Raw genomic sequence first — 26,278 nt, 5'->3', positions numbered from 1 at the left:
TTAAGATGATGTGAAAAGTTGCTAGTGATGAAGAGGCTTTTTAAGCTTGTACATTATAGATAGAAGGAGGTATCATTTTGCGTGCCTATGATCATATATACAACAGTGATGACGACAACGTCATACGGGAGGCTAAAGAAATGAACCCTCAAAAGAAGATTTTTCCTATCATCTTTTTAGAAATGAATATCACAATCTTCGATCTATATATTGATTTCAAATCCACGCCTATCTTTGATGAATATTCAGAAGATGAGCCTCGATGGATGAAACCCAAGACTGCGGTGAGAACCTTGGTATTTTCTTTAGTGGTAAATTGTATGATGGCATATCTTTTAGTAAAGAATTCTGTTACCTGCATGACCTCCACTCAGACCATAATTAAAGATAAAAAATCTCTCAAATATTTATATAAAAAATCTATTATCACTCACTCATCGTATGGAGTCTGCCTTTTCAAATACTCACATGCATTTATGATTTCATCCATTTAGTGCAGACAAATGAAAGTTTTGTCATTCACCTCTCTTTTTTTTTCTCTTTTTTTTTGTTTGTTTTTGCACGTCAAAAAGTTGTGTTTCCAAAATGCTATGGGACTTCATTATCAATTGAGAGCGTTTGCTGAATTTCTGTCAATAATTATGGACACACTTTACTACCTCTTACAATTGTCCGTAGCTAGCTTGTATTTTTCTTCTTTTTTTTGGAATAAACCACAATTAATTTGAGATGCGTGACTATTTCCCTTTTTATTATTAATAATGCACGATTATTTTTAACAAGAAATAGGCAGTATTATTGCGAATATTACTAGACAAATTTTGTGAGACAAATAAATCAATCCAGCGTACTTATAGATAAAGTATTATCCAACCAATCACAATGGTTAACTTGGACCCGTCGTTATAATTATATCACGTCTAGCCTCAAGATATTTTAAGTGACTCAAGAAGTGAACATAACTTAAATAAATAAAGATTTTATATTTGTAAATAACAAATGGGTATAGTTTAAATTTCTGAATCTTTCTTTACTCTAATATCAGTAAAATCAAAAGCTTAAAAGCGTAAATTATCAGAGAATGGTGATTTTTATCATTTAAATCCATGCAAGTGTTTTGGAAATATGTATACACGTGAATAAGCAATTTTAGAAGAGTATACATATCTAAGGAAAAAAAATTCCCAATTACTAAACAGAAGGAAGTCTATAAAGTTTACATGAATATATCAATCACCATGGAACCTAGATTCGATATCATGCAATATTTGGAAGGCACAAGCAATTAAATATCATGATAGGAAGGGAAATTTTGAGTACACAAACTGAGACTAACTCAGTTCCAGGAACCGTCGAGCCATCGGGTGTTTTGCTTCAGATAGATTGGAGGGGTCAAGAACTTCCACCACCTCGCCGCCAACCAAGAGACAGACTACATCAGCAATGCGTTGGATTTGCTTTACACTGTGGGATACCATCAATGCTGTCAATCCTCGACTCTTCTTCAACCTCACAAGAACCTCCTCTATGTTCTGCGTCGATATTGGATCCAAAGCACTTGTGGGCTCATCTAGCAGAAGCACCTGGAAGAACATAAATGCAGTTCTATCTTGTTAGATATATATATCAGCTATTATAATGTTCACTACTTCACTTTATTTATATATTTTGTCCTGACAAAATCATCACTGCTGTGTTAATATGAATCATATAGATCACATTAGGATAGAAGATGGGGATAACATTTATACATAGAAGTCCCTGATACCACATGGATTAAAAAATAAAAAAATCTAGCTTTCATATTAATTTCGGTAACAAATTTATCTAAAAGTTTAAGCTATTAGGTAATGGATCAATGTGTCCATGCATGAATACATAGACATAAAAGAAGAGAGAGACCTCAGGCTCATTTGCAAGGGTGCGAGCCAAGGCAACACGTTGTGCCTGACCCACGGATAGCTGCGATGCCGGTTTGGAAGCGAGAGAGGGATCCAAGTCTGCTAAGCTCAGTAGCTTTTGTACCTCGGATTCTGGTAGCTTCTTTCCTCTGAGTTGAGGGCCAAATCTTATGTTGTCTGCTACTGTACCTGATCCAAGCAAATAAGAAGGTTAACTTAACAAGAAGGATCAGCTTATCATAATCGCGCTAGTTACTATTGATTAATTAAGAAGTTCATTGTTACATAGCTCCTAAAATGCTCATGTCACTTAACATGCATTATCTGTGCTGAATTGTTTAAGATTATTGTACTTTAAGCAAGTCATGGACTCTAATGAAGCCACAATTCCCATAGTAGTTTCCTTTTCTTTGAACATAGATTAGAAGTTAAATAAGACATCTACACTACAATTACATAAGTGGGTGTTCTGTAAAAATGACGAATAACCCTGACATAATTTGAAGTCAAGACTTCATACTTTAATACTTATTAAGAAGTTAAAATAGTTGTATTTGTTGACTATAGTCCATAGTACCACTAATCTTCAACGAAGTTTGCAATCAATTCTAGGGATATCATTTCACACCACAAATTTCTAATTTTATCATACATGGATATAAGTCTGTAACCTTTAACCTTTCTGCAATTACTCTCTTCAAATTTAAGTTATAGAGAGTAATTCTTAAGGCAAAATAAATTATCAGAATTAACTATAATAATATTGGAAAATACTTTAAATGGATTGATTATGTAAAAATTACAAAGCACAAGGATCGATCGATCGTATCCAATGGTTCAAGCTTGATTCAAAATCAAGATGGATTGAATTTTGATTCAAACTATTGGAGAACCTTTTGCATCTACTTTGATCTTATTTTTTCCCTAGCTCTTTTAGGGTTTTTCCACTACATGTGTCTTCTCCTTTTTCTCTCTCTCTTTGCTCTTTTGGTTGCTTCTCTCCCTTCCTAAGATGGATGTGGTTTACATTGTTGCCCATTTTCTAGTCCTTATCCTCTCTACCTTATGCTTAGCTTGCTGTGTGCTCTTCCCTTGGTCTTCGTGGCTGATGAGGAACTAATCAAAACCTTCGCAGAGATGGTAGTTCGAAACAAAATGGAGGTCTCCATCCCTCTGAAGGACGAACACAGGCTCAGCAATATGAACCCTGAGCTTTGCATGGGTAAACTAATCATTGACAAAATCATTAATGTCCGCAGTCTCAAGAATGCCCTCATGAAGGTGTGGAGCACAAAAGGCTCCCTTGAGTTCGTTGAAGTAGGTAAAGACACCTTCCTCCTAGAATTTGAACTCTTGGTTGATAAATGGCGAGTTTGGTACGAAGTTCCATGTTCTTTCAGTAAGGACTTATTCGCGCAAGGATTAGTGTGGGTCACTAGTCTCCTCCCTATTAGATACTTTGTTGGATGGCAGCATTCATGAAGTGCATGTTAAGGGTTTAGGGTTTAGGGTAGGGCACGAGATCAATGCATGGAGAGAGTAGCTCTTGAGGTGAAGATGTTAAGGGAGTACCTTACCATCCAAGAGCAGCCTTGTTAGACATGCTTAAGCATAGAATCTCTAATTTGAATGCTCCCTAAAGCTCTCTAGAGAGTGTGGCATGTTGGCCTCCATCATTGGAAAGGGGACCTCTAATGAACTCATATGACTAGATCCCACCTTGGAGGAGGAAGATGAATATAGTCTCTTTGTCCTCATCCTCGTTCAAATGAGTCCAATCACCCTTAGCAGTGCTGTTGACCCCATAGGAGAATAGAAATGCTATAGCCACTAAAGCCATCCAGCAAGACTGCAGCCAATCCCTCAATCAATCCATGTCTCCTCTAACTTCACATCCCCATATTTCCAACTATAGATCTTTAATTAAAAGGAAAGCTTTGCCTACAGCAAACCACTCTATCAAGAGATACTCTACTAGTCCGATTGAAAGTAAGAACGAGAATGTTAACCTCAATCACAAATCCTCTAAAACATAAGCAAAGGCGATGAACATCCTTGCTTAGAATTGGTGAGAGGGCAGAGGGGAGGGGGAGAGCCAATACCATCATTGAGACGTCACAATTTTGATTAGCATGAGGGGGTCAAATTGAACAATGAACGTGGAGTAGTTACGGTCCCAAACTTTTAGTAGGATGAACTAGAATGCTTCAACTTTAACATGTAGAGGATTATTCACCATCGAAGCATAGGCACCCACCAAGACTAAGATACCATCATGCCCCCAAGCGATATAGCTTTGTGAGTGGAAAAGGTAAAAGCACCATCCATATTGATAAGAATGGTCCTCGGTGTTGGGGCACACCAAGAGCACCCTTGACACGGCCGTAAGGAAATTGCAGAACAATGGCCAATGTGCTTGACCACCTCCTTAGCAAGGACAATAGTTTTGAACTAAGTTGGTTTAGTAGTGGTTGGCTTTTGTGGGAAGATCCTCTAGTTATGGCTTTTTCAACGATGCCACAAGCCGTAGGCAATGATACTCTTAATTAGGACCTAAGTATCCTTGGAGAGGCCATCCCCTTCTTTAATCTAAATAGCTCCAATTAGTATAGTGTGTGAAGTTAAACCCTAGGTGTTGTTCCAAAAGGTCCCAAAACCCTCCTACCGGAGGACACCCAAGGAGGAGGTGCTCCACGAAATCGACCTCCTCCTAGCTCATCGGGCAAGTGGCTGAGGATGATAGGGAGTACACATGGAGTCTGGCATTAGTAGAAAGTTGAAGCCAATAAGCCTTCCACAAGAGTATTTTAATGTTAGAAGTAATCGGCAGCCCTTACAATGCTAGCCACCCCTCCCAGGCTGACCTAGGAACCAACTTAGACTTAGATAGAAAATAGGCGATCGAGGAGACAGAGACAATCCCATAGGACTAGGCTGTTGGATGCAAATTTCCCTATTGTCACCGGTTGGAAGGGGAATATTACAAATGATATCATCTAAGACAGGCCCAAAATAATAAAAAATAGGCATCTTGTTCCAATCAAACTGGAACAATAGTGAGCAAACTATCTTGGTCTTGAAATTGGTATGAACGTTAACAAAAGCAGGGAAGAAGGCCAAGGGGGTAGTGAAAATCTAGGGGACGCTCATGATAGAGCTAGTACCTCTATTACTAATGGGGCACCCATTACCCGGTCCAATGGCATGGAGAGAGAGTTAAAAAGATGCTTAAAATTTATAGATTTGTTGGACTGGGCCCAAAGGGGCTACTAAAAATTGTGAAACGCATGCTTAGAGTGTATGAGCTTGATCAAAGCCTTATTAAGTATGTTAAGAAGATCAAAGGTATGAGGCCCAGCAAGGCCCACATGATAGTCCTGAAGATTATAGATATTTAGATCACCTATCGTGTATTGAAAAGTGGCTGCAGATTGCGGGTGATCACCTCACACTAAGACGATCTAGCAATTTAATATATAAAAAAATAATAATTATATATGATAATATATATATATATATTATTTATAAAATTTTAATATTGTAATTTCACAATCATAAAAATAATAGATTATATTCAATTTATAATTCACAAATATATATATAGATTTCTTTAACATCTTAGCAATAAACTATCATGATATGAAATTAAATGCATTAATAGTTGGTGCCTTGGTGGTTTCCAATGTTAACATGAGCAAGGCTTTCTTCCAATATAGCCTCTCTTTCCCACCACTCTCTTTCCCACATAGTGATCTTTTTCCCAACTCTTTCCCACGTGCTCTCTCTTTTCCAACATTAAAGCACAGAGAAAGATAGACAAAAAAAGTGGGTGGTTTCTAATGTCAGAGAGAAATAAAAGAAAAAGAAAAAAAAAAGAAGAGGAGATGAGGCAATTGGCAATAGCTTCAACAAAATCATTGTCTGATTGCCACTTTCATCTAACCTCAGAAGTTTTAGATCTAATGGCTTTAGAATGAAGTCGATCAGAGATCTGGATAGAAAATTATGGTTAAAATAGTGGAGCAAGGTCAGAACGGGGTAGAACGGTAAATATCCGATGTTGGGGGCAGTCATTAGAGGGTGGCTAACGGCTAAGAGTGATAGTGCATGGCTGTAAAGTAGGGTAGCTACTAGTGGACGAAGGTGGCTAGGGTTTGGAAGATCGGAATGCTTATACGGTTATGATCTACTTTTAAAAGGATAAAGACAATCTAATGGTTACGATAAAAAATAAAGACGAAAATAATAATTTGGCTAAACTTAAATTCATTCAATGATCGATTCAATGATGATTATGAACACATACCTACTTGCATTTATAGGAATAAAAATCTTAGCGGATCTGATCCACATATGAATTATCTGATTTATTTAAAATTTAAAATAATAAGATAAAGCTAACTAACTAACTTTTGACTCGACTCAACTTAAACAACTCAACTAAACTAACCCACATGGTAAATTCGTAAAAATTCACCACGCTTCCAACACCTTATCCTCAATGTGACTAGTACACGAGCTGGAACTTCTAGCTGATGTCATGCTCGTGAGCCCACGGGTCTACTTGTAGGTTTGGCTCAATTAGCTGACGTGGGTACATCGGGTTATTCCACCAGTCGTCCTCGGGCTCCAAGTCATGCGCACGGTTTCCCAATTGGTTCATGCAAGTTGATTGAATCGGATCACAAAAATTTAGCATGCCTCGAGATACATGTACTTCATCACCTTCAAGCACTTGCCATAGCCCTAACCTTAGGGATGAAATTAGTTTTCAGCCTAGGGGTGTCGTTGTGGCCTACATGAGCACTGGTGGCAGTTGGGCAATGGTGTGGGTTGCCAGGAGTCAACCTCCAAGTGGTCCTTGCAGCGGCGAGCGATAGTGGAAGCCCATTATCGAGCTCAGGTGATACGATTCGGACTTCACCGATGTCGTCTCGAGCATGGATTCACTTTAGGAGTGTTTTTGTTTCATGTTTTAGTGTTTAATTTCCATTAAAATAAGTTTTCTGTAAGTCACGTTCAAACGCAGGTGGAGTGAGTTCGAACGCGGTTTGTGAACGGGGTTGTGAACGTGGTGAAGAGAATGTACTGTGCGTTCGAACGCACTGTGAACGCCTGCATCGCGTTCGCAAATACCGACAGGCGCATTCGAACGCCTACATCGCGTTCGCAAATCCAGAAGAGCGAACTCGGTGCGTTTGAACGCAGTCGGGCGAGTTCGAACGCGGTCGACGAAAATTGTGTTTTTAGGGTTAATTTGAGTTGTTGGTTAGCCTATAAAAGGATGTGGTAGGCAACCAAATTGATTATTGATTATTGAGATTGAGTTTTGCCTTGCCTCCTTCGTTTTCTTCGCTCCCGTTCTCTCAATCCCCGGTGACGCCGCTTCTAACCTCCCTCGTCCGGCTAATCACCCTAGTCCCTTAGGGGTGGCCCTCTTCTCCCCCTTCGTCCAATCTATCCCACACTTACCCTAATCCTTCCATCAACCACAACCCTTCCACCATCACTTTTCACCGGTGCCATCACATTAACGCCGGTCCACCATCCACCATTACCTAGGATCTCGTGCCTCCATCCACGGATCCAAAATAAAGCATTCTGATATTCGTCCACTAAACGAACGATATCTCGAGATCCCCAACTTTGATTCGCCTGAAACTAGATTTGTTGGAAAGCTCTTTTCTGGGTCTACAACTATCAAAGTTTCATGTCGATCCGATGGCGGAATATTTCGGAATCTTATTTCAAAGTTTCATGCAAGATTTAGTCCAAATATGAGAATTAGAAAAGATTGATCTTTAGCCCTAAAGGAGAGATCGCATCAAGCTTGGTATCAGAGCTCCATAGCCAGAGGCGTGATCGTATCATCAGGCTTGGGTTAAAGCAACAATGGTCGTAGCACCTCGTTGGTGGGTCCCTTGGTCCCTAGTGGCAGCGGTTGGTGGCTATAGCCCCACTATAGTGGAGCCTAGGTGTTGGAGAGGTCAGTGAAAGCCAACTCGACGTTGCTTTGCTCGGGCAATTTCACCGCAAGTGTGGCCGTTGATTTCGGCCATGCAATGGTCGCTGGCAATTGTAGTGGCCACCATGGTCTTGTAGTCAGCTAGTGGGAGCCGACCGTGGCCTCCGGTGGTTGCTAGAACGTTGGATCCGTGGTCACTTGTCGTGGTTTTTCTACAACAAGGAGGGTCGTGGATGGTGTTCTTTCGGCCTTCTGCTACGACTACTGCTGGCCTGGCTCACATGTAGGGATTGAGAGTTACTGGATGGCCGCCGATGGAAAGCTAGGTATTTTGGCACTAGGCTCCACCGCAGATTGGGAAGACGACATTGGGGTCATCGCAGATTGCTGCTCCGGCGTTGTTGCGACGGTATTCTAGGTCTATAGTGGACTTGGGGGGAGGGGCCTTCACTATGGCCGGAGGAGGGGTTGAGGGCGCGATTTCCCCCGATTGGTTCCCTCTCTCAATGAGTAAAAATCATAGCGAATTGGATTCATATGCGGATTGTTCGATTTATTAAAAATTCAAAATAATAAGATAAAGCTAACTAACTAACTTGAGTTAACACGACTCGAGTCAACCTACTTGACTAATCTAACCCGTGTGGTCAGATCATAACATCGCTATCCGTTGGTTATACTCACTTGCCACCATCGACTTCTCGTCGCCGCTTAGAGATGATCGAGAGAGGAAGACGATCGAGGCCACTCGGCCCGCTACGCAACTTGATGGCTCGCCAAGTTTTCCCAGGTAGTCTAGCTGTGATCGCCAAGTTCGCCCAAGTAGTCTGGTCGTGACTGCCATTTCTATTGGTAGGATGGCCATGATACGATCTTCCCTTGGGCTAAGGTTTGATCTATCCCGTTTTCAGATCTGGACAGGATTTGACATAGAAATTTGGAAGAGGATTCCTAATGATATGGCTGTTGGATCAATGTGAAATATTGATATATTATAGCCCTGGAAAAAAGATTTCCAACAAATCTAGTTTCAGGAAAATCGAACGATGGGATCTAAAGATATCGTCAAATAAATAGACGAACATCACGGAATCCATCTAGGGTAGATAGGCCGGCGGTAATGGGGTGGCACCAATGAGCAAGGTGGTGATGGTGGGATTATGGATGATGGAAGGGTTATGGCAATGATACGATTTGGACTTCACCGACGTCATCTCGAGCATGGATTCACTTTAGGAGTGTTTTTGTTTCATGTTTTAGTGTTTAATTTCCATTAAAATAAGTTTTCTGTAAGTCGCGTTCGAACGCGGGTGGAGTGAGTTCGAACGCGGTTTGTGAACAGGGTTATGAACGTGGGTGAAGATAGTGTACTGCGCGTTCGAACACGGTGCGTTCGAACGCACTGTGAACGCCTGCATCGCGCGTTCGAACGCCTGCATCGCGTTCGCAAATCCAGAAGAGCTAATTTGGTGCGTTCGAACGCGGTCAGGCGAGTTCGAACGCGGTCGGCGAAAATTGTGTTTTAGGGTTAATTTGAGTTGTTGGTTAGCCTATAAAAGGATGTGTATGGCAACCAAAATTATGATTGATTATTGAGAATTGAGTTTGCCTTGCCTCCTTCGTCTTCTTCGCTCCCGTTCCCTCAATCCCCGGCAACGCCGCTTCTAACCTCCCTCGACCGGCCAATCACCCTAGTCCCTTAGGAGTGGCCCTCTCCTCCCCCTTCTTCCAATCTATCCAACACTTGCCCTAACTCTTCCATCAACCATAACCCCCTTGAATCCACCACCACTTTTTCACCGGTGCCACTCCATTAACGCCGGTCCTCCACCATCCACCATTACCTAGGATCTCGTGCCTCCATCCACAGATCCAAAACAGAGCATCTTGATTTGTTGGAAAGCTCTTTTCCGGGCCTACAACATATCAAAATTTCACGTCGATCCGACGGCGGAACATTTTGGGATCTTATTTCAAAGTTCCGTGCAAGATCTAGTCCAGATCTGAGATTTAGAAAAGATCGATCTTTAGCCCTAAAGGAGAGATCGCATCAAGTTTGGTATCAGAGCTCCATAGCTAGAGGCTTGATCGTATCAAGCTGGTATCAGAGCCACCGTTCCTCGGACAAGCGCTTCCAATGACGACAACCAGATCCATGGCTGCACGGCGAGAAGATGAAGAAGAGATTCTCCCAATAGAGGAAGGAGAAACGATTGCAGGGACTTCCACCCGTGGAACCGCCCGATCTAATCAGAATACGGAAGAATCGAGCGTTCAAGCCGTGTTGGGGGTCTCTTTCCGAGCAAATGGCCATCAACAACCAGATGATGATGGAGATGATGCGGGAACTACGGGCGACAAGGGAAGCAATGGCGAACGGGAAAGCACCATCGACCCCACGACGCGAGTCCACCCCCTTGAACCCACCGCCACCGGTTCAGCTTTTGCAACCACAAGAGCCGCTGCTACCACCACCCTATGGACAGAGGCAAGCAAGGATGGTTACACTAGGTCCAGTTGCGGGTGAACCCATCCGACGGTGAACCACTATGGAGACCGCCTTGGAGATCAAGATCCGTGGGCGGGTCAATACGATCCGAAACCACGGCAAGTTAATCAAAACCGAAGGAGGGATCATCAACCCTTCATGGTGCATCCTCCCAGGTTAGACAAGGACATGATCCGAACGAGACAATGGCATCCGTGGACAAGTCGTGCGTCTCGAATTCCCCAAGTTCAAAGGTGGCGACCCGATCGATTGGTTGTATAGGGCGGAGCAATTCTTTGCATACCAAGGAACGGCGGAAGAATACAAGGTGACGCTTGCGAGCTTCCACCTTGAGGATGCGGCGCTTCATTGGTTTCGAGCAGCCAATGCCACTAAGGCTATCGAAACTTGGGCTGAATTTTGCGCCGATATCACACGGCGATTTGGAGCATCGGGGTATGAAGACTTTGATGCTCTCCTCTCAAAGATAGTGCAAAAGACTACGGTTGGGGCATACCAAGAAGAATTTGAGAGGATTAGTAGCCGATATCACCCACCATGGACGGATCAACAACTTCGCAGCACCTTCATCTCCGGGCTGCGGGGTGACATACAAGCCGATGTGAGGGCTTTAAGGCCTAGAACCTTAAAGGAGGCCTTCGAAGATGCGGTGCTTATGGAAGACAAACATAGGGCCATGAAGATACACTTGAAACAAAGTTGGATGAGCCAAGGAAGCCGCAATCAAGCTCAACCAAACATAGCGGCAGGAAATACTATCGGAGTACCAAGGGTTGCTGCTATAGTGGTACCTCCTTGAGCACCCTTGAAGCCATCCCAAGATGTGAAGTATGCACCTAAAGGTCCGGGACGAGCACTCACACCAGCCCAAGTAGAAGAAAGAAGAGTCAAGGGCCTATGCTTCCGTTGTGATGAGAAGTTTGTACCCGGGCATCGCTGCACTAAACCGATGGAATCGGTGATGCTAATCGATGGATTGGAGGAAGCGGAGGAAGCGGAGGACGAGTTTGCAGCTGAAGGTGCAGATGTGGCTGGACATCAAGGAGAAGAAGCTGAGGAGCAACACGTGGAGACATGATAGCCGAAATCTCCCTCCACGCCTATTCGGGGACAGCTGCGCCAAAGACCTTGCTGGTGAACAATGTAGTCAAGAAAACCACAGTGAGAATCTTGATTGACACCGGGTCCACCCACAACTTCATTGACAAGAGGCTTCTTAGGAAGATTGGGCTCGAGTCGGAACCCACGGAAGGTTTCAATGTGACTATCGGAGATGGCACCACATTGCGAGCAGATTTTATTTGTGGAGGTGTGGAATTGAAGGTACAAAGCCAAACTTTCACATTGGATCTTTATCCATTGGCCTTGCGAAGTGCCGACATTGTTTTGGAGACTCAATGGCTTCAAAGCTTGGGGCCCGTAACATTTGATTTCTCAAACCTCACACTGACATTTCGAAGGAACGGACGAAGGGTGTTGCTGGATGGAAATCAGCCGCAGCAGAGGCCAACATTGCAACCACTTGTGGGCTTTCCTTGTGTAGGGGATCAAGCTCTACTATTGCAAATGGCTGTCGCTAAACCTAACTCGAGTCATTGGGAGGACCAAATCCGGATCCACCAACTGCATCTAACTCGACCTCCCGAGCGCAATCGGATGCACCAGATTTCTATTGCTGAACTGGCATTGAGTCAAGTGGTTCGACCACCCGACACCAAGTGGACTCAATGTAGATGGACCCGAATTCCACCTTGGGTTAGTTGGAGTACAAGTATCCAAGCTCGACTGAGGATGAACCCCTTTGAGGCGGTTATGGTCGTACTACCCCTATCTTGCGTGCCTACGAAAGACTCGCGGCGACGGATAGGACCGAGCTTGACTTGGAACTTGCTGATCGAGAATCGAGCGGCTGATGCCCTTTCGCGCCAACCTGACACGAGTGAGCTTGCCTCTTTCTCAGTACCAACATTTCCTATATCTTTAGATATGTGGGGAACCAATGCAGAAGATCATACCATGGAGGAGCTTGAGTCAGAGTTCAAAGATCGCTTCCCAAATTTCAAACGTTGAGGACAAGGTTGCGGAAGCGTGGTGGATTGATACGATTTGGACTTCACCGACGTCATCTCGAGCATGGATTCACTTTAGGAGTGTTTTTGTATCATGTTTTAGTGTTTAATTTCCATCAAAATAAGTTTTCTGTAAGTCGCGTTCGAACGCGGGTGGAGTGGTTCCGAACGCGGTTTGTGAATAGGGTTGTGAACGTGGGTGAAGATAGTATACTGCGCGTTCGAACACGGTTCGTTCGAACGCACTGTGAACGCCTGCATCGCGTTCGTAAATACCGACAGGCGCGTTCGATCGCGCGTTCGATCGCGCGTTCGAACGCCTGCATCGCGTTCGCAAATCCAGAAGAGCTAATTCGGTGCGTTCGAACGCGGTCGGGCGAGTTCGAACGCGGTCGGCGAAAATTGTGTTTTAGGATTAATTTGAGTTGTTGGTTAGCCTATAAAAGGATGTGTATGGCAACCAAAATTATGATTGATTATTGAGAATTGAGTTTGCCTTGCCTCCTTCGTCTTCTTCGCTCCCGTTCCCTCAATCCCCGGCGACGTCGCTTCTAACCTCCCTCAACCGGCCAATCACCCTAGTCCCTTAGGAGTGGCCCTCTCCTCCCCCTTCTTCCAATCTATCCAACACTTGCCCTAACTCTTCCATCAACCATAACCCCCTTGAATCCACCACCACTTTTTCACCGGTGCTACCCCATTAACGCCGGTCCTCCACCATCCACCATTACCTAGGATCTCGTGCCTCCATCCACGGATCCAAAACAGAGCATCTTGATGTTCGTCCACTAAACGAATGATATCTCGAGATCCGCAACTCCGATTCGCCTGAAACTTGATTTTTTGGAAAGCTCTTTTTCGGGCCTACAACATATCAAAATTTCACGTCGATCCGACGACGGAACATTTCGGGATCTTATTTTAAAGTTCCGTGCAAGATCTAGTCCAGAGCTGAGAATTAGAAAAGATCAATCTTTAGCCCTAAAGGAGAGATCGCATCAAGCTTGGTATCAGAGCTCCATAGCCAGAGGCGTGATCGTATCAGGCAAGAGTAGATATGTTTGAAGAAGGGGGAGAAGTGGGCCACCCCTAAGGGACTAGGGTGAGTGGCCGGTTGAAGGAGGCTAGAAGCGGCGGAGCTGAGGGATGAGGGAACGAAGGAGAAGGAGAAGAAGAAGATTATGGCAAAAACTCAATTCATTCAATAATAATTCCTTGGTTGCCATCCACACCTTTAGAGGCTAACCAAGCAATTCAAAAATAATAATTATTAACCCTAGAAATAGTGAATTTTCGCCAACCGCATTCGAACGGGGTTGAACGCATTCGAATGGGGTCGAACTCGTTCAAACGCACTAAAAGCGTTCTCTGTCGATGCGAACCTGATGCAGGCGTTCGAGCGCCCGATTGCGTTCAAACGCACATTTCACGTTCTCTATTTTTGCGAACCTGATGCAGGCATTCGCAAGCGCGTTCGAACGCACCCACCCGTGTTCGAAAGTAACCTATAGAAAACTTATTTTTCTCTGAAATAAAACACTAAAATAAGAATAAAAGACACTCATAAAATATATCCATGCTCGAGATGACATTGGTGAAGTCCAAATCGTATCAATCTACCACGCTTCTGCAACCTTGTCCTTAAGGTTTGAAATTGGGGAAGTGATCATTGAACTTTGACTAGAGCTCCTCCATGACTCGATCCTCTGCACTGGATCCCCACAGATCTGAAAATAGAGGAAAGGTTGGTGCTAAAAAGGAAGCAAGCTCAGTTGCATTCGGTTGGCGCGAAAGGGCATCGATAGCTCGGTTATCGGTCCCTTTTTTGTAGACTAACTCGTAGTCATACCCAAGAAGTTTCGTGACCCACCCTTGTTATGCCAGGGTGTGTATATGTTGCTCCATGAAGTAAGGTAAGCTACGTTGGACCGTGCAGATAGTAAACCATCGGTCAATCAAGTAGGATCGTCATTTGGTGTAGGCATGCATAATTGCTAGCATTTCATGCTTATAGGTGGATAACTGTCGCGATTGGTTTGACAATGCCTTGCTCATATATGCTACGAGCCTGCTCTCTTGCATCAAAATAGCTCCAATGCCCTAACCAGAGGCATCCCATTCCACCACAAAGGACTTGCTAAAATCCGGTAAAGCCAAAACCGGTGCGGTAGACATGACTGTCTTCAATGCTTCAAAAGCCTCCGTCGCCTTGCTTGTCCATTAAAACCCTCCTTTTCTGAGTAAGGCGGTCAGTGGGGCAGTGATCTTGCCGTAGTTGGCAACGAATCGCTAATAGTACCCCGTCAACCCAAGGAATCCCCTCAATTCCCACTGATTAGTGGGAATCGGCCAGTCCACCATTTTCTTGATCTTGCTTGGATCGGATTCCACTCCTCTTGCTGAGATTATGTGATCCAAGTACTCCACTCATGGTTCACCCCAAAGGTACTTGCTTATCTTGACATTCAACTGGTTTAGTCACAAGATATGCAACACCTCACACACATGTTGCAAGTGTTCGCCCTAATTTTTGCTATACACTAGAATATCGTGGCATGATTCGAAACTCGTAGTGGTCATCGTGAGTATGAAACGCCGTTTTGTGCACATCTTTCGGGTCGACGCGGATTTGATGGTACCTCGCTCTTAAGTCAAGTTTGCTAAAATAAGCCGACCCTGTAAGTTCATCCAATAGCTCCTCAATCATCGATATTGGGTACCGGTCTTTGACGGTGATCGCATTCAAGGCTCGATAGTCGACGCAAAACCACCAACTCCCGTCTTTCTTTTGAATTAGCAGCACCGGTGATGAGTAGGCACTTCTATTCGGCTGGATGATCCCTTGCTCTAGCATCTCGACCACCAATTTGTTGATCTCCTCTTTCTGGCCAAACATTTCTAGAATGATCTGAATTTGGTGGTCATGCCGATGGATCGACGGTAGTGCTCGGGGCTCCTCAAAGAGGTCGCTGAATTCCTGCAGCAACTCCTTCATGTCAGAGGGTATTCCATTTGATGGTAGAGGTTCTGGTTTAGCAATGGCCATTTGCAAGAGCAGAGCTCGGTCCCCTACACATGGAAGTCCCAACAGCATTTGCAACGCTAGCACTTGCCGTAGTTGATTTCCATCCAGCAGCACTCTCCGACCATTCCTTCAAAATGTAAGCGTGAGGTTTATAAAATCAAATGTAATGGGCCACAAGCTTTGAAGCCATTGTGTCCCCAAGACGATGTCGGCACCCTACAAGGCCAGCAAATAAAGATCCTGATATGATTCGGGCTTCATCGAAGTCATCTCGAGCATGGATACACTTTAGGGCCATCTTTTATTCTTGTTTTAATGTTTAATTCATAGAAAACTAAGTTTTATGTATGTCGCGTTCGAATGCGGGTGGAGTGCGTTCAAAGCGCTTGTGAACGCTTGCATCAAGTTCGCACATATAGAGAATGTGAAATATACCTTCGAATGCCAGGTTCGAACGCGCCTACGAACGCCTGCATCACGTTCACACATAGAGAGAATGCAAAATGTGTGTCGAACGCGATCGGGCGCGTTCGAACGCGGTCGGCAAAAATCTATTGTTTTAGGATTAATAATTGTCATTTTTGAATTGTTTCGTTAGCCTCTAAAGGTGTGGATGGTAACCATGGAATCATTATGAAATGAATAGAGTTTGGCCCTTATTTTCTTCATCTTCTTCTCTCATTCTCTCGTTCCCCAGCGACGTCGCTTCTAACCCCCCTTGACCGGGCTCACCCTAGTCCCTTAGGGGCGGTCCACTTTGCCCCCTTCTTCCAACTTATCTATCACCTTGCCCTAACCCCTACCATCACCCATAACCCTTCCACCTCCACGTATTCAGCGGTGCCACCCCATTACCGCCGGTCCACCACCATACATCATCATCTAGGATATCGTGCCTCCATCCACGGATCCAAAGAAGGACTTCCTGATGTCTGGCTACTAATCGGATGATATCTAGAGATTCCACCATCCGATTCGCCTGAAAGTAGATTTTTGGGAAAGCTCGTTTTCTGGGCTTTAACATATCAAAAGTTTACATCGATCCGATGGCTACATCTTTTGGGATCTATTTCCAAAGTTTCATGTCAGATCTTGTCCAGATCTAAAAATTGGGAGAGATCGAACCTTAGCCTAAAGGGGAGATCGTATCAAGTTGGTATCAGATCCATCGTTCCTTGGACACGCACTTCCTCTGATGACAACCAGAGCCATGGCTGTATGGCGAGATGAGGAAGATAATATTTCCCCAATAGAGGAGGGGGAAACGATTGCGGGGACTTCCACCTGCAGAACTGCCAACCAAATCTGAATACGAAAGTGCCTAGCGTTCAAGCCATGTTTGGGTCTCTTTCCGAATAAATGGCCATCAACAACCAGATGATGATGGAGATGATGCGGGAATTACGGGCGACAAGAGAAGCCATGGCGAATGAAAATGCACCATCGACCCCACAACGTGAGTCCACCCCCATGAACCCGCCGCCACCGGTTCAGAATTTGCAACCATAAGAGCCTCTACTGCCACTACCCTATGGGAAGAGACAAGCAAGGATGGTTCCCCCAGGCCTAATTGCAAGTGAGCCCATCCGACGAGCGAACCACTATGCTGATCGTCTTGGAGATCTGGATTCTTGGGCGGGGCAATACAAACCGAAGCTATGTCGAGTTAACCAAAATCGAATGAGGGATCATCAACCATACATGGTGCATCCTCCTCCGGTTAGGCAAGGACTGGGATATGATCTGGATCGAGACAACGATATCTGTGGGCAAATTGTGTGTCTTGAATTTTCCAAGTTCAAAGATGATGATCTGATCAATTGGTTGTATAGGGCGGAATAATTCTTCGCATACCAGAGTACAGCGGAAGAATATAAGGTGACGCTTGCGAGCTTCCACCTTGAAGATGCGGCGCTTCAATGGTTTCGAGCAGCCAATGCCCATGAGACGATTGAAACTTGGGCTGACTTTTGTGCCAATATCACGCAGCGATTTAGAGCATCGGGGTATGAAGACTTCGATGCTCTCCTCTCAAAGACGATGCAAAGGACCACAGTTGGGGCATACTAAGAAGAATTTGAGAGGATAAGTAATCGATGCCAACCCCCATGGACGGATCAGCAACTTCGCAGCATCTTCATCTTTGGGCTACGGGGAGACATATAAGCCGACGTGAGGGCTTTAAGGCCTAGAACTTTAAAGGAGGCCTTCGAAGATGCAGTACTCAAGGAAGACAAACATCGAGCCATGAAGTTGCACCTCAAACAGATTTGGACGAGTCAAGGAAGCCGCAATCCAGCTCAACCAACCATAACGGTAGGAAATATTACCGGCGTACCAAGAGCCACTGCTACAATGGTGCCTCCTTGAGCACCCGTGAAGCCCTCCCAAGATGTGAAGTACGCACCTAAAGGTCGAAGACGAACACTCACACCTGCTCAAGTGGAGAAACGAAGAGTCAAAAGCCTATGCTTTCGTTGTGATGAGAAGTTTGTACCCGGACATCGCTGCACTAAACTGATGGGATCGGTGATGCTAATAGACGGATTGGAGGAAGTAGAAGATGAGATTGCAGCTAAAGATGAAGGTGTGGCGGGACAGCAAGGAGGAGTAGCTGAGGAGCGACCCGTGGAGGACATGATGGCCGAGATCTCCCTCCACGCCTATTCCAAGACAGCCGCACCAAAGACTTTGCGAGTGAACGGTGTAATCAAGACAACCATAGTGAGAATCTTGATCAACACCGGGTCCACCCACTTCATTGACAAGAGGCTTCTTAGGAAGATTAGGCTTGAGTCAGAACCCATAGAAGGGTTCGATGTGACGATTGGAGATGGCACCACCTTGCGAGCAGATTTCATTTGTGAAGGTATGAAGTTGAAGATACAAGGCCAAATTTTCACATTGGATCTTTATCCATTAGCCTTGCAAGGTGCCGACATTGTTTTGGGGACGCAATGGCTTCGAAGCTTGGGGCCCGTGACATTTGACTTTACAAACCTTACATTGACATTTTGGAGGAATGACTGGAGAGTGCTGCTGGATGGAAGTCAACCGCTGTTTGAACTTCCAAGCGTAGGGGATGCAAGAGAGCTCACTTCTTTCTTGGCACCCACCTTTCCTTTCTTCTTAGATCATACAATACAGCTCATCACTCTAGCGTCGGCATGACCCCCTTTGAGGTGGTTTATGGGTGCACCCCCCCTGTCTTGCGTGCCTACGATAGACTCACGGTGGCGGATAGGACCGAGCTCGACTTGGAACTTGTTGATCAAGATGAAACCTTGAGACGGTCAAGATTCACCTAGCAACAGCCTAAAACCGCATGAAGCAGACTCATGACAAAGGCCAGCGTGAGCGAGAGTTTGAGGTGGATCAATTGGTGTTCGTTCGAGCTCAACCGTACCGGCAATCTACATTGAGGCTAATTTTGAACAAGAAGTTGGGTCACAAGTACTATGGTCTGTGCCGAGTGCTACCACAAATTGATCCAGTGGCTTACCGATTGGACCTACTCAAGGGAACCCGGATTCATTCGGTTTTCCATGTATCGGCATTGAAGGCCCAGATCGGGCCTAACCATGTGGTGGGTTCGGCCTTGCCTGAACCAATGGAGGAAGATGGCCCAGCTGAACCGGTCCAAGTCTTAGGCCGTAGTAGAAGACATCATGGATCCAGATTAGAAATAGAAGTGCTGATCGAGTGGCTAGGCAAGGCCACTAACGAGTCTACTTGGGAGTTAGAGTCAGATATCATGGATTGCTTCCCTAATTTTACACCTTGAGGGCAAGGTTGCGGAAGCGTAGTGGATTGATACGATTCGGGCTTCACCGAAGTCGTCTCGAGCATGAATACACTTTAGGGGTGTCTTTTATTCTTATTTTAGTATTTAATTCATAGAAAAATAAGTTTTATATATGTCGCGTTCGAACGTGGATAGAGTGCGTTCGAACGCGCTTGTGAACACGTACATCAGGTTCGCATATATATAGAGTGTGAAATGTGCGTTTGAACGCGCCTGCGAATGCCTGCATTGCGTTCGCACATACAGAGAGCGCAAAATATGTGTTTGAACGTGATAGGGCGAGTTCGAACGCAATCGGCAAAAATCTACTATTTTATGGCTAATAATTATCATTTTTGAATTGTTTGATTAGCCTCTAAATGTGTGGATGACAACCATGGAATCATTTTGAAATGAATTGAGTTTGACCCTTGTCTCCTTCGTCTTCTTCTCTTTCATTCTCTCGTTCCCCGGTGACGCTGCTTCTAACCCCTCTCGACCGACTAGTCACCCTAGTCCCTTAGGGGCGGCCCACTCCTCCCCTTCTTCAAATCTATCTATCACCGTACCCTAACCCCTACCATCACCCATAACCCTTCCACCTCCACGTATTCACCGGTGCCACCCCATTATCGCCGGTCCACTACCATCCATCATCACCTAGGATCTCATGCCTCCATCCACGGATCCAAAGAAGGACTTCATGATGTCCAACTACTAATCAAATGATATCTAGAGATCCCACCGTTCGATTCACCTGAAATAAATTTGTTGGAAAATTCGTTTCAAGGGCTTCAACATATCAAAATTTTACGTTGATCCGATGGTTGCATCTTTTGGGATCTATTTCCAAATTTCTATGTCAGATCCTGTCCAGATCTGAAAATCGGGAGAGATCGAACCTTAGCCTACAAGGGAGATCGTATCAGATCCAATGTGAAAGTTTGGCCTTGCACCTTCAACTCCACACCTCCGCAAATAAAATCAGCCCGCAATGTGGTGCCATCTCCAATCGTCACATGAAACCCATCCGTGGGTTCCTACTCGAGCCCAATCTTCCTAGGAAGTCTTTTGTCAATGAAGTTGTGAGTGGACCCGGTGTCGATCAAGATTCTTACTGTGGTTTTCTTGACTACACCATTCACTCGCAAAGTCGTTGGTGCGACTGTCCTGGAATAGGTGTGGAGGGAGATCTCGGCCATAGTGTCCTCCACGGGTTGCTCCTCCGCTACTCCTTCTTATTGTTCTGCCACACCCTCATCTTTAGCTACAACCTCGTCCTCAGCCTCCTCCAATCTGTCTATTAGCATCATCGATCCCATCGGTTTAGCGCAGCGATGTCCGGGTACAAACTTCTTATCACAGCAAAAGCATAGGCCTTTGGCTCATCATTCCTCCACTTGAGCTGGTATGAGTGTTTGACCCGGACCTCTAGGTGCATATTTCACATCATGGGATGGCTTCACGGGTGCTCGAGGAGGCACCATTGCAGCAGCGGCTCTTGGTACGCCGGCAATATTTCCACTGCTATGGTAGGTCAAAATTGATTGCGGCTTTCTTGGCTCGTCCAATTCTGTTTGAGGTGTATCTTCATAGCTTGATGCTTATCTTCTATTAGTACTGCATCCTCGAATGCCTTCTTTAAGGTTCTAGGCCTCAAAGCCCTCACGTCGACTTGTATATCTCCTCGTAGTCCGAAGATGAAGGTGCTGCGAAGTTGTTGATCAGTCCATAGAGATTGGCAACGGCAACTTATCCTCTCAAATTCTTCTTGGTATGCCCCAACCGTGGTCCTTTGTACCGTCTTAGAGAGGAGAGCATCGAAGTCTTCATACTCTGACGCTTCAAATCACCGCGTGATATCGATGTAGAAATTGGCCCAACTTTTAATCGTTTCATGGGCATTGGCTGCCCGAAACTAATGAAGTGCCACATCTTCAAGGTGGAAGCACGCAAGCGTCATCTTATATTCTTCCGGGTTACTTTGGTATGTGAAGAATTGCTCTGCCCTATACAACCAATCGATCGGGACCACCCTTGAACTTGAGAAATTCGAGATGCACGGTTCGCCAAGGATACCGTTGTCTCGGTCTTGATCATATCCATATCCTTGTCTAACCTGAGGAGGATGCACCATGAATGGTTGATGATCCCTCCTTCGGTTTTGGTTTACTCTATGCGGTTCTGGTTTGTATTGCCATGCCCAAGGATCAAGATCTCCAAGATGATCTCTATTTAGGTTTGCTCGTCGGATGGGCTCAACCGCAACTTAGCCTGGTGGAACCGTCCTTGCTTGTATTTGCCGATAGGGTTGTGGCAGCAGAGGTTCTTGCTGGTGCAGATTCTGAACTAGTGGTGGCGGATTCATGGTGGTAGTCTCGTGTCGGGGAGTCGTTGGTGCATTTTCGATCGCCATAGCTTCTCTTGTTGCCCGTATTTCCTATATTATCTCCATCATCATTTCATTGTTGATGGCCATCTATTCGGAAAGAGACCCAATCATGGCCGTTCTGTGGGTGAAAGTTCCCGCAGCCGTCTCCCCCTTCTCTATTGGGGAGATCTCTTCCTCCTCATTTTGCCATGCAGCCATTTATCTGGTGGTCATCATCAGAAGCGTGTCTCCGAGAAATATTGGCTCTGATACCACTTTTGATACGATCTCCCCTTGGGCTAAGGTTTCATCTATCCCATTTTCATATCTAGATAGAATCTAGCACGAAACTTTGGAAGAGGATTTCGGATGATATGACCATCAGATCAATGTGATATGTTGTAGCCTTATAAAAGTGTTTTCCAACAAATCTAGTTTCAAGAAAATCAAACGGTGGAATTTGGAGATATCATCAAATAAGTAGAAGAACATCAAGGAATCCATCTAGGGATCCGTGGATGGAGGCACGAGATCCAAGGTAGATTATGGAGGTGGTAGGCCGGCAGTAATGGGGTGGCACCGATGAGCAAGGTGGTGATGGTGGGATTATGGATAATGGAAGGGCTAGGGCAAGCGTAGATAGGTTTGAAGAAGGGGGAGAAGTAGGCCGCCCTTAAGGGACTAGGGTGAGTGGCCTGTCGAGCAAGGCTAGAAGCGGCGGAGCCGGGGGATGAGGGAACGAGGGAGAAGGAGAAGAAGAAGATTATGGCAAAAACTCAATTCATTCAATAATGATTCCTTGGTTGTCATCCACACCTCTAGAGGCTAACCAAACAATTCAAAAATGGCGTTATTAACCCTAGAAAACAGTGAATTTTCACCGACCACGTTGAACGGGGTTGAATGCATTCAAACACACTAAAAGTGTTCTCTGTCGATGCGAACCTAATGCAAGTGTTCGAACGCGCTCGATCGCGTTCGAATGCACATTTCGCGTTCTCTATTTTTACGAACCTGATGCAAGCATTCGCAAGTGCATTCGAACGCACCCACCTGTGTTCGAACGCGACCACCTACAAAAAAATTATTTTTCTCTAAAATAAAATACTAAAATAAAAATAAAAGACACTCATAAAATATATCCACACTCGAAACGACATCGGTGAAGTCCGAATCATATCAGGCTGGCGTGCCATGCCGCCATAACCGCTTTTTAATACACTGATCACTTAGCTTGATAGAAAACCGATCTACCCACCTCTTCGAAGCTACAAGTATTGTAGTTATGAAGTAAATATTACAAAAAAAAAATTAGAAAATCAAGTCAGCTCGACACTTGGGCTAGCTTCGCTCAAGCTCAGATTAGCTAGCTTGGCTAAAGTATTTTTGTTATATGTAGGATTTCAATGGTTAAAGCCCTCGCCACTACATTTATTTCAATGGCTTCAGTTTTTATGTTATTGCTTTTGTATTTATTTTCCCTCAGTCTCATATACCGAAAAACTAATGAAAGAGAGTACTTTTTATAGTTGAACTATCTTTCAAAGTATTTTAATTCATTAATTGATTTGGTAAAATTTTAGATGTCACTTTGAAAATAAACTGTATTTGAGCTAAGCTTGACCTCATATTGGTTGGTATGTCTTGAACTAAGCTAAGCTCAAACTAGAGCCATATCAAAAAACTAAAGAAATAGAGTACTATTTATAGTTGAGCTCTCCCCCAATATTATTAAATTTACTGATTGATTTGGTTATTTTCTAGATGTGATTTTGAAAATGAGTTGTATTTGAACCAAGCTCGAGCCCACATTAGTCGGCTCATCTCAAACTAGAGCCAAGCTCGAACCAGAGCCATATCAAAAACCTAAAGAAAGAGAGTACTCTTTATAGTTGAACTATTTTCCCAAGTTAATGAATTCATTAAATAATTCAGTTATCTTGTAGACGTGATTTTGAAAATGAGCTATATTCGAGCTCGAACTCGAGTTTTAGTCCACATTAGCCCGCTTGTCTCAAACTAGACCTAAGCCTGAACTAGAGTTTTCTAATTTCGAGCTGATCTAAGCTCGGTTGCTCGTTTACACCCCTGAGCTTACGACCACCGCGGATGCCATGTCTTTGGATGTCAGGTGGTGACAAGCAAACAAAAGCGCACTATCAAAGGGCATGCACGCATGACTTCGTGTAAACGATGGAAAAGAACGGCTATGAAATGATCACTCATAGTGATTCACTAACCCTTCCGGGAAGTCTGTGTTTCTTTTTATTTTTATTTTTCTTTTTTCTTAAAAGTAGTAAAGCTGGGTTCCTCTTCCACAGTTAATCTACACTCTACAGGGAGAAACTTGCAGACACGGATAGCCTACGCAGTCGGACGACTACCAGTTGTTGTTTCCTTGTCTGCATGCGTCAGTATGACACGGCAACCATCATCATCATACACGTCAAGACATCTAGAAATCCATTTATATGCCCATATTCTCTCCCACATGCTCCAATTATCCAAACCCCTTTAAACGTGCGAGGCGACTCACCACTTCTCAAACTATTTCTTTAATTACGAAATTAAATAAAGTTGAGAAAAATCTCTTATCAATGAAGTGGATTTCTTGCAATAAGACTAGAATTCAGGTGGTGATATGCAAAAAGACCCAAGAAGAAAATTCACGGCACCTACCTTCAAACATCGCCGGGAGCTGGAAGAGCATGCCGACCTTGCGGCGGAGTGCGAGGACGTCGAGGCGGCAGATGTCGTCGCCTTCGAGGAAGACCGTCTCCGGCGCCGGCTCCCAGAGCCGGTTCAGCGCTCGGAGCAGCGTCGATTTGCCGCTTCCGCTCGGCCCGATCACTCCCATGATTACCCCTTCCGGCACATCCAGACACACCTTGTTCAGTATCTCCTCCCCCGTCGCCTCCGAAAGCTTCGTTAGATTCTGCACCCGGATCTTTGCCTTCTTCCCTGCCCCACTGGCGGCGCCATCGACATCTACTAGGAGATGCTCTCTCACTTCATCTATTGATCAGGTAAATGGAGAGCATCCAATTAGCTAGCTAGAAATTAGGGATGGAGATATTGGTTTGAGAATTAGTACGTACCTGCAGAAGAACCCATTTAATTGGGGATTGTGAATTTGTTTTCCTGATGATGCGGGGAGAGAGAGAGAGAGAGAGAGAGAGAGTCGTGTACGTTGAGATCAATCGATCTTTTAGGACTTGGTATGCTAGTGGGAGGAAATGGACGACCATTCAACGGAATAATCGGAAAAGAGATGACGAGGAGAAAGAGAAATAGTTTGTTAGAAATAATCTTCTCTAATTCTTCCAAAATCCACTTCTAATAAAAAGAAGAAAAGAAAATAAGGCAATTTTGTTTATCTAATTAGTTAGTTAACTTCTTAACATTTTTTAACATAATTTTTAACAAAGGAGGCTTAGTACATTTACAATTAGATAATTTAGGGTTGTGTATATGTCTACTTTTTCTTCTTATAGGGTAGACATCAAATGATAGTAGAGCGTGTCAAAATATAATATTTTTTTATAAGCGGATTATGATATTTAGAAATAATTACATAACTTATCAGTCAATTTTTGGCATTTATCGACACAATACATGTCGATTTTTAGAACTAGATTCTTATTTATACAAAACTAGTTGTTATCATCCAACAAATTGTTAGCGTATGAAAGATTAAATTTAAATATTCTTATAAGAGATAAAATTTGTAGAGAATTATATAAGCTTTTTAATACATTTCACATAATATCAATCAGAGCTCAGGTAATAAAGACATGATCGAAACACCGCACAAATGTATATTTTCTTTTACGCAGCAGATTATGACATTTAGAAGCAAATTATAATATTTAATAGCAGATTACTATATTTATCAGTGAATTATGTTTTTTTTCTAAGCATTAGATTCCTGTTTACAAAAAAAAAATGGTGGCTATATTGTAGCGAATTGTTAGACTTTGATAATAACGAATTTGAAGATTCTTATAAGAGCAAAGGTTTAAAGAATTTAATAAAATTTTCAATATATCTAAAATATTGATTGGATTGGAGTTTAAATGAAAAAGACTTAACTAAAACACTGATTAGATATAAGTTTTCTTTTAAGCGGCGGATTGTGCCATATAGAAGCACATTACAACATCTAGTAGCAGATTACCACATTTATTAGGGATTCCACTGAATTTTTACTCCCTGACAAGGTTAAATTTAAAGGTACTCATAAAAGTTATTCTTTTATATATATATATATATATATATAGAGTTATCACATGCATTCACAATAAGAAAGGTTGACTTTAAACAAATGATAGCTCATGGGAGTCGGTATGCAAGCAAATGCACAAGAATCTCACCCACCCCACTTAACTCCCCCTACCAGATGGGAGCTAAACGACGGAAGGCATCTAACGAAATTGAGTATAGATAATACGTAGTGTTAATAGAAGGGACTGAAAAAAAAGAAGAGCGAATTAAGAATCCGTCGTCAACCGGGGAAGGGAACATCGATCCGATCGTTTCCCCAGGTGCCGCCGTCCCCAGTCGACGTCCCCGATCGAGGTCACTCTCTCGCATCTAACGTCTGGCCACTTGCCACTTGCCATTCCTTTTGCAATATAATATGTAAAGCTTATAA

General features: G+C 43.9%; 1 protein-coding gene across 1 annotated transcript; it reads right to left on the bottom strand.

Moving 5' to 3' along the window:
* Positions 1-1,071: 1,071 nt before the first annotated feature.
* LOC140793247 (protein STAR1) lies at positions 1,072-25,083 on the bottom strand. Its single transcript, XM_073144619.1, has 4 exons — positions 24,723-25,083; positions 24,304-24,639; positions 1,903-2,090; positions 1,072-1,583 (listed from the first exon to the last, which is right to left on the bottom strand). The coding sequence occupies exons 1-4, from the start codon at positions 24,736-24,738 to the stop codon at positions 1,332-1,334; spliced, it is 792 nt and encodes a 263-aa protein (XP_073000720.1). The 5' UTR covers positions 24,739-25,083; the 3' UTR covers positions 1,072-1,331.
* Positions 25,084-26,278: the final 1,195 nt, after the last annotated feature.

Source organism: Typha latifolia, chromosome 1 (assembly GCF_019914945.1).
Source record: "Typha latifolia isolate L0001 chromosome 1, TyphaL0001v2, whole genome shotgun sequence".
NCBI lineage: Eukaryota > Viridiplantae > Streptophyta > Magnoliopsida > Poales > Typhaceae > Typha > Typha latifolia.
This window is presented reverse-complemented; position numbering and strand designations above follow the sequence as displayed.